General features: G+C 53.8%; 1 protein-coding gene across 1 annotated transcript in view; it reads left to right on the plus strand.

Moving 5' to 3' along the window:
* The window catches only part of LOC147220572 (uncharacterized), a 30,783-nt gene extending 22,971 nt beyond the window's left edge, over positions 1 to 7,812 (plus strand). Inside the window, exons 50-63 of the mRNA XM_086170095.1 lie at positions 124 to 177; positions 262 to 315; positions 400 to 453; positions 526 to 579; positions 1,632 to 1,685; positions 1,766 to 1,819; positions 2,245 to 2,262; positions 2,375 to 2,428; positions 3,322 to 3,384; positions 3,464 to 3,629; positions 4,193 to 4,302; positions 5,075 to 5,155; positions 5,333 to 5,515; positions 6,262 to 7,812. Coding sequence (XP_086026221.1) covers positions 124 to 177; positions 262 to 315; positions 400 to 453; positions 526 to 579; positions 1,632 to 1,685; positions 1,766 to 1,819; positions 2,245 to 2,262; positions 2,375 to 2,428; positions 3,322 to 3,384; positions 3,464 to 3,629; positions 4,193 to 4,302; positions 5,075 to 5,155; positions 5,333 to 5,515; positions 6,262 to 6,411 — 1,149 coding nt within the window. The 3' untranslated portion in view covers positions 6,412 to 7,812. The remainder of the gene's footprint in view (positions 1 to 123; positions 178 to 261; positions 316 to 399; positions 454 to 525; positions 580 to 1,631; positions 1,686 to 1,765; positions 1,820 to 2,244; positions 2,263 to 2,374; positions 2,429 to 3,321; positions 3,385 to 3,463; positions 3,630 to 4,192; positions 4,303 to 5,074; positions 5,156 to 5,332; positions 5,516 to 6,261) is intronic.
* Positions 7,813 to 8,826: the final 1,014 nt, after the last annotated feature.

Here is an 8,826-nt window from a genome sequence, read left to right on the forward strand (position 1 = left end):
GACACTGCGATCTGCGTTGAGAGCAGCGAGCACAAAGAGGAACATCTAGACCTTCTAGAAATGTCCGTGTCTTCCACATTCTGCGATTCCTCCTGCTAACCTGTCCGCCCTGTCGCCCCGCAGGGGAAGCGAGGGAAGGCGGGCGTCCGGGGGTCCAGAGGGCCGAGAGGAACGAAGGTCGGAACCCCAGAACTAGGTCTGAGAACGTTCTCCGCTAGTTCGGATCCTGGAACCGAATCGCGGTCTGATTTTGTCCTTCAGGGTGAGAAGGGAGATCCGGGACAGGCCGGGGTCCGCGGGTGGCCCGGGACAATCGTAGGTCTCCTCAGCACCGTCTTCTCATGCCGGGATCTCGTCCGACCCGTTTTAAAGCACGACTGTCTTTGACCTCAAACTCAGGGAACCCCTGGTCTGCGTGGAGAGGCTGGAGAAACGGGAGAACCGGGGAGAAAGGTAACCATGGGTGCAGAAGATCTGGTCCCAGTCCAGGTCCAGAGGGTCTGACCCTGGTGTTTGTGTCCTCAGGGCGAGAAAGGAGACCCGGGACTCCATGGATCCGCTGGAGCCGACGGGCCAAAGGTAGGACCCAGAAGTCCAGAAGCACAGCAGAGGAGCTTTAGATGAAGACCCTCAGCTGGATGTGTGTGTGTGTGTGTGTGTGTGTGTGTGTGTGTGTGTGTGTGTGTGTGTGTGTGTGTGTGTGTGTCCAAGTTTGTCACCAACGTGTCCATTCCACACCAGATTTTCATGATTTTACTGTCTTCCCAGTTTGGGTTCTCCAGTGTTCTCCAGTGTTCTCCAGTGTTCTCCAGTGTTCTCCAGTGTTCTCCAGTGTTCTCCAGTGTTCTCTAGTGTTCTTCAGTGTTCTCTAGTGTTCTCTAGTGTTCTCCAGTGTTCTCTAGTGTTCTCTAGTGCTCTCCAGTGTTCTCCAGTGTTCTCTAGTGTTCTCCAGTGTTCTCCAGTGTTCTCTAGTGTTCTTCAGTGTTCTCTAGTGTTCTCTAGTGCTCTCCAGTGTTCTCTAGTGTTCTCTAGTGTTCTCCAGTGTTCTCCAGTGTTCTCCTGTGTTCTCTAGTGTTCTCTAGTGTTCTCTAGTGCTCTCCAGTGTTCTCCAGTGTTCTCCAGTGTTCTCTAGTGTTCTCCAGTGTTCTCCAGTGTTCTCCAGTGTTCTCCAGTGTTCTCTAGTGTTCTCCAGTGTTCTCTAGTGTTCTCTAGTGTCCTCCAGTGTTCTCCAGTGTTCTCTAGTGTTCTTCAGTGTTCTCTAGTGTTCTCCAGTGTTCTCTAGTGTTCTCTAGTGTTCTGTAGTGTTCTCCAGTGTTCTCCAGTGTTCTCTAGTGTTCTTCAGTGTTCTCTAGTGTTCTCCAGTGTTCTCTAGTGTTCTCTAGTGTTCTGTAGTGTTCTCCAGTGTTCTCCAGTGTTCTCTAGTGTTCTCCAGTGTTCTCTAGTGTTCTCCAGTGTTCTCCAGTGTTCTCCAGTGTTCTCTAGTGTTCTTTAGTGTTCTCTAGTGTTCTCTAGTGTTCTCCAGTGTTCTCTAGTGTTCTCTAGTGTTCTCTAGTGTTCTCTAGTGCTCTCCAGTGTTCTCCGGTGTTCTCCAGTGTTCTCTAGTGTTCTCCTGTGGTTCTCTGTTCTCCCAGGGGATCCGAGGTCCGCTGGGGTCACCAGGTCCGGTTGGCCTGAAGGGGGAGCAGGTGAGGAACACACCCAACACCTCACCTGTGCAGGTTCTCTTATCTTCTCATGCCTCACCGGGTTCCTCTGGTCCCTGCAGGGGGCCGTGGGCCGTCCAGGGGCCTGGGGGCCACCGGGTCCGCCGGGACTTCCTGTAAGTTCTTCAGGCATCGTTTGCCTCCTGGGGTTCGACTCTCAAAAAAAAAGGGAGGGGGAAAATCTTGCATCCTTGTTTGGGACGAAGGGTCAGGGGTGTGTAGAGGAAAGTGTAGGTTCAGCAGCTTCTGCCAGCTGTTAGTGTACTTTATACCCCCCATGTTCTCCATTTAACTAAGATAATTAACTGAGTCACTTAAGCAGATGTTCCATCCTGGGGCGGTTTTATCCTCCAATCAGGCGCCTCCGCAGCTGTCGGCTCGCGGGCTGCAGTTACGACCCCCCCTCGGCTTGTAAAGCCGGGGCGGGTCCGGAAATGGCCTCTTAATGTTGCGGGTGGAAGCAGGAGGGGAATGTTGTGGATGAAGTTGCCTCATGTTAATGTCCTTCTGCTCTCCTCCATCTCCATCTCCTCCTCCGCAGGGTTTGTCGGGGCTAAAGGTACGAGCTCCATCCTCTCCACACTTGCTCCCTGAGCTTCTTCCAGATCGGTACATTAAACAGCTCTCGGTGTACGTTCACAGTACCGCAGTACTCATGTCCTTCTCCGCAGGGACTGAAAGGCTATCCGGGACTACCTGGTGTTCGGGGCAGGAGGGGCCTTCCGGTGAGTTCTCCATACAGTAGCTTAGCAGAGGGTCGAGAGTTGAGCTTCTGGGTTCCGTGGGGAACAACCTGTATCTGGAGAAGATATGATTCTCCGTAGAGGAGCACGCCCGGTGTTAGCGAGGAGTTCTGAAATCGACACCAGTGGACTCGGCCTCGGAGAGGAGACGTCCTCGGACGTGGACTGAGGCTTTATTGGCCACACGTCTGGTGAAGGGACACTCAGAAGGCCCATGTTACTGTAGTCTTCAAGCCAGAGCAGCGCCATCATATGGTGTCGGGATCTCCAGTCGTGACAGATGTCATTGGTTCCTTGCATCTCCTGCAGAAACCAGGCAGCAGCTCAGTCACAACCCCTGAAGGAGGAGCCTTAAAGGAACCAAAATGTCCTCCTGTGAGGAGACAGGCTTGTGTCCATTACCTTTTCATCCTGGTCATTTTCCAACTGTCCCCTGTTCTCTCTGAGGTCTGTTCTCCTGAATCTGAGGTCTGTTCTCCTGAATCTGAGATCTGTTCTCCTGACCATAATACCGTGTTAATGTTCTCCAACCCTCAATCCATCTAAAGCCTCCTGAACTTCTGGGAATGGGCAAGTGACTCCAGGAAACTCTAAAGGACATTCAGGAGACATGGTTCTTCAGGCTCCTCCTCCTAGCGTTTAGGTACCTGAAATCCCTTGCAGTGAGAACTGAGGAACACCTGCTGCCCGGATGAGATTCCTCCCAGCTGAATGACTTTTGTACTTTCAAATATTACTCACAGTACTGCAGTACATTGACATTTGTAGTTTCGATGTCCACAAGTTATGTTGGAACCTGAGTATCTTTCATGTCATGCATGGAGATGCACCACCATGGCCTCTGCAGATCTGAGATTCTTCTTCTAAACATTCAGGGTCCACCTGGAGTTCCAGGACTTCCAGGACCGACACTCAACTTGACCTTAACTCAACTCAAGGCAAGTATTGAGCCGCAATGTTGACTGAAGGCACATCTGGAAGTACCGGATCAATAATCCCTCCACCGTTCCTGTTCAGGACCTGATGTTGATGTCCGACAAACCCAACTACTCTCTGGTCCAGACCCTGCTGGACTTGCTGCAGATGGAGCTGCGACTTCTGCTGGATCCTCCTGATGGCAGCAAAGAGCACCCGGCCTCCACCTGCCAGGAGCTCTGGATGGCCCATCCGGAGTACGCCAGCGGTCAGTTGGTGCACCGTGGAACCATGTTCTGAACCTGACGAAGGCTTTAACGCAAAGAGCGAGTGCCGTTCTGAGATGGTCAGGGTGAAGTAGGCACTCCAGTTCGTCAGCGGCAAACACTTGAAACTGAGGCCGGCGTGCGGTGAAGCCTCGGTCCTGCAGAAGGTGGCCCGGCCGTCCCGTCCCACCAGGAGCCCTGGAGGTCATGACTCTTTCCGGGTTCAAATCCTGGATCTTCTGCACCTCAGGAAATGTAGCTGATGGTGCTTTACCTGTTGAGTGCAAGCACAGCCAGGGCTCCACCGGTAACATGGGGTGAAGGGAAAGGGAAAAGAAGGTAGCCTCTTTTGTGGGCGGGTCTGCTAAGGTCCAGGTGTAAATCACACAGATGGGACCGGGTGGACGAGGGAGAGAACGGGTTCTCAGGCAGTGATGAGAGGAACCTGACAGGCAACATGATGAGGAGCCAGATGTTCTCCATCCCCATTTTCATGTACATGGGCTGTGGTCCAAGCAAAAGCCCCACCCTCTGCAGCTCCAGCTGAGCATCTCTTTCTCCACAGGGATGTTCTACATCGACCCCAACCTGGGCAGCCCGGCCGACGCTCTGCTGGCCTTCTGCAGCTTCTCCTCCTCCCCTGTCCAGACGTGCCTTCATCCTCAGTCCTCTCAGGTATCGAGGCCTCGACCCTCCGGCGGCAGGAAGGAGCAACTCGGTTGCGTCGCCCCTGAACTCCAGCAGCTGAATGTCAATGAGATGAGATACATCTTCTTGTCTCTGCAGACACTCAGACAGTAACACACACTCAATGCCTGGCTTTTAACATTTTGCAGAGGCTCTTTTTCTCCCATCTGAGACTCATTGAGGCTCCAGGCTATGGTTCCAGATTGAGTTTGCAGCTGGGGGTTCCGTGTCGAGGTCCCAGATCGGAGTTCTGTGTTGGTGTTCTGGGTTTTGTTTGTGATTGGGGTGTCACGTGGGGGTTCCAGGATGGCTTTCCAGGTTGGTTACCAACCCTTGTTCCTCCAATGTTGATGATAACAGTAAAGCTTGAGCTTCTGCTCCGGTGGGGACGGGTTTGGGCCGGAGGGAACAGCTGGTGTGGAGGATCTCAGTCACTCTGTGGAGAAGACCTGGGGTCACACATGTAGCTCTACGGTTTGGCCTCCAGGGGCGTCTCCTCCTGGACCCTGTGTTCAGTGGTTCTTTCAACTGGGATGTTTTCTGAGATGTGACAAACTGAAAGTACTTCAGTAAACAGTCATGAAATCAAGTACAAGAATTACAAACTACTTCTAGTACTTTTACATCGGTACATTCCCAAAACTCAGCTCAGAAGCAGTCTGAGATCAGACCACTTCCACAGGTCAGTGGCAGCAACACCTTGTCCACTTAAGTCGAAATGATCTGATGTCCTCTCTCTGCCCCCAAACCTCACTCCTAGCTGCCCACGAAGGCCTGGATTGAGGAGTTTCCTGCTGGCGATTCCTTCACGTGGCTCAGCAGGCTGGACCGGGGCTTCCAGGTGGTTCATTTCCTTCTGTCTTACTTTTGTTGTGTTTTTGTTCCTTTAACCGCACTGACTTTAGCCTTAAGCTAGCTAAGCCGATCCATCGGCCCATCGTGGTCTCCGCTCATTTCAGAAAGAAGCAGGTTTGAATTGTCCAGGAGCACCTTGCTCATCATCATCTCTCCTCTGCAGTTCCAGTATCCTGGCGCCAGTGTGGTCCAGATGCGGTTTCTGAGGCTGCAGAGCAGCACGGCGGTCCAGTCGGTGACGTACACCTGCCGCCCCGGCCAGCAGCTCGGCCTCGCCGACAGAGATATCAAGTTCCTGAGCGACAGCAGGAGGCAGAGCTTCCTGGGCGCCCTGAGGGACTGCGTGGTGAGTAGCTCCTCTGCTTCGAGATGATGGGAGATGTTCACCAGAAACTGCAGCCGCCTCTTCCCCGCCTCCAAAGTCATGGTCCCTCGTACGTTACATGCAGAGTTCTATCCATCTTGTGCTTTCTTGTGGTTCACTCATGCTTGGAGACTCGTCAGTGCCTGCAAGAGCCACCAAACCAAGAGTCTCTGGGTGTCATGGATCCAGATACCGAAATCCCCCAACATGTTCCTGATGTAAAATGGTTTTCTTAGATTAGTCCTGATAACCGGTGAAGATGTTACTCCGGAGCTTCTGCCAAGGGGCAACAAGGGGTTCAGGAAGAACCGTAGTTCTGACAGAAGTGTGAGGTAAATATTTGCTAGAACGTCATTCTCACAGAGTACCACATTCTGAGTCGGTCAGAGTCATTTGGGTTCACCTGCTGCAGATGTGACTCGACTCTTCTCGCTCCCATTGTCAAAATGTAGACCAGGTCCTTCAAACCCCAGTCCAGCTCAAACCCTTCATCCTGACCCCTGAGGTTCTTCAGATGCGGGTCAGAAACAACAACAACAGGCTCTAGTTTTTATTTAGTACAAACACACCGAGGCAGAGCAACCAGCGTCAATCAGGAACCACCAAGAATTCTCCAGAAGTGATGGTTCAAGGCAGCGATGCAGGGAGATGACCCTGCAGGACCTTCTGAGGGTCCACTTCAGGTCTCGGAGGACCTCCTTCATTCACCGTTTGTTCCTGTCTTCCAGCCCAGAGAGGAGCCGGGCTCCGCTCCTCGGGAGTCCGTTTTCGAGTTCGAGGACCTTCAGCTGCTCCCCCTGAGGGACCTGGCCCTGATGGGAGGCGGGAACTCCTCACACCACTTCGGCTTCACCGTGGGACCCGTCTGCTTCGGCTAGGGAGGGTTGGGGGGGCAGGGCCGGGTCCAGGGCCGCCTCAGGTCCTGGATGCTCCAAGAGGACGAGCGGAGCGTCGCCCTCCACGTCTGGCACTTCCTGCTTCTCATGGTTTTTCGGGGGGTCGAGGAGCGCCTCGGGCCAGGTGGACCCCGGAGGGCCGAGAAGATCCACGAGTTTACGGACACTTAATTTAAAACTTTCTGTCCTTTCATACGACATCCTTTTCCTTCGCTTCCGGTCCGACCTCGTCTCGGTAGAAAGGGCGGCGGCGGCCCGTCGTGGCCGACGTGATGAGGACATTTATTTAACCCCTCGAGGAGGTGGGACGGGCCACCTTCTGCAGGACCGAGGCTTCACCGCACGCCGGCCTCAGTTTCAAGGCTCTTTCTTTGTTCTATTGTTTTTACGTCTCAGGTACGACCAGCTCACTGAGGCCTCTGGATGCCGCAAGGAGACACGTCACATGACCAGATCCAAAGCACAGATAGTCCAGTGTCGTGAAGACATCGGTGATGCTGTGAAAAGGATCAGACCGGGAAACCGTTGGGAAAAGATCATCTTCGGTTTTCTCCCGATGTCGGTTTTAGATCGGTACCTCCAGCCGTGGTCCTGCTCTTCCTGCACGCTGTCATTTCAGTTGCTAGAACCGCGGCGGGATCAGTTTACAGGCCGCAGAACCCGACAAACCAAAGTATCGATCCCGGCGAGCTGAACCCCTTGTGGATCGGCTCGTCCCCCCGCCGGCCCACAGGCGCCACCCGGAGGCCGTGGAACCAAAGGCTCAACCTTCATTCTGGATTTCTGTCACGAAACTTGTATAGCTGATCGAAAATAACAAACCGTCTCCAAGAGGCAGAAGGTGGCTTAAAGCTGAGCAGGGAGCGAGGAGGTGCTGGGGGGCGAGGAACCGACAAGAAGCATCAGCTCATTTTCTTCTGGTCTTTTGTTTAAAATGCAGGTCCTGAGCTCCTGCAGGCTGTCAGATACAATAACTCCTCCACACTAGGAACTGTCCTGGGCCTCGTTGCAGAGACGCTCCTTCATCGGGTCAGGGTTCAGGTCACAGTCGGGTCCAGGATCGGGGTCAGGGGTCAGGGGTCAGCGATCCAGCTGAGAATTCTTCAGATCTCAGGGAGCGTCAGGTCCAGATCGTTGTTCTGTCGATCCTTCATCCTCAGGAGCAGGAAGAGCTCCGTCTTCCTCCATCCGTCTCAGAAGGTAGCGTCTGCTCCCTTCTCCTCCTTCCTTCTAGCGTTCTACCTGGGATCGCCTTCGCCGGCCGAGACCCGTCTGCGTTCTTCTCGTTGAACTTGTTCCGTAAGAGTCTTGTGGTCGGTCGAATCCACATGCTGGACGTCAGCCTTCGTCAGCAGAATGAAATAAACACTCGTAGCCAAACAACCAGCGCCGCTTCCTTTGTCCGCCCGACGTCTTGGGTTTGACCGGAGACGGCAGGAGATCCTCAGAGCTTCTGAGCGGAGAGGCTCCGGAGAGACGAAGCCAAGCAGAAAGGGATGCGGGCGGCGGTCGTCGGCTTGAAGTTCAGCAAGGTTGTATTTTCACCAGCGTTCCTCAAAACCCCCCGGAGAAGATGTGAAGCCCTGGAAGATAAGGTGGCCGTGGGGCCGATCCAGGTTGGGAGGGGTGAAAGCTCTCTGATCTCCACTCCTCAGAAACATCTCCACATTTGTCTTTTTCAGCGTTGCAAGACAAAGTCCAGGTGACTCTGAGAAACCCGGTGAACTTTGACCACGGGACCGGTTTCCTCCCTGCAGGGATCTCCACCGACAGGCCGCTCCAGCAGAAACGCTGCTGAGATGTTCTGAGGACTTGCTGCCCGGCTCCATCCACCTTCTCCAAGCTGAAAACGAGAAGAAGACAGGATAAATCTTCTGATGGGGTTGCAGAAGATGTCTTGTCTGGACAGAGCCGCTTCCTCAAAGACCTCAACAATCCAACAAGTCTCCCAACCGTGTGCTCTCCACCACCCGGAGAACATCCAACCTTCTAGGGGTGAAGAAATGAGCCGTGAACCTTCAAGGATTCGGGTGGAGCTCGTCTGATCTCGACCACAGAGGACAAAGCTCCGGTGACTCGGGAACACCTCGGAACATCTGATCCTACCGGCAGCTGCTCATGAAGTCCCTCAGAAGAGGAGGTCCGAGGGCGAGATCTTTGGCCCTGCAGCTCAGAGTCCAGTCCTGGACCTGCAGCTTCTCTTCACAGTGGGCGGGTTCGATCCCCGTCATCGTCCTCACAGCAGCAGATCCTCTTCACAGAAACATCACAGCTTCTTCTCGCGGTGCTGGAGGCACGTGCACGCTCCCAGCCACGTGCACGGGGCGTGCGTGTTTCACAAAGACCAAGGTGGGAAGTTCAAAGCTTGTAAAAACAGCTAAAGAGGCGTCGAAGGAA

Source organism: Fistularia commersonii, chromosome 23 (assembly GCF_037954325.1).
Source record: "Fistularia commersonii isolate RoL2024-O1a breed Wild chromosome 23, RoL_Fcom_v1.0, whole genome shotgun sequence".
Taxonomy (NCBI): domain Eukaryota; kingdom Metazoa; phylum Chordata; class Actinopteri; order Syngnathiformes; family Fistulariidae; genus Fistularia; species Fistularia commersonii.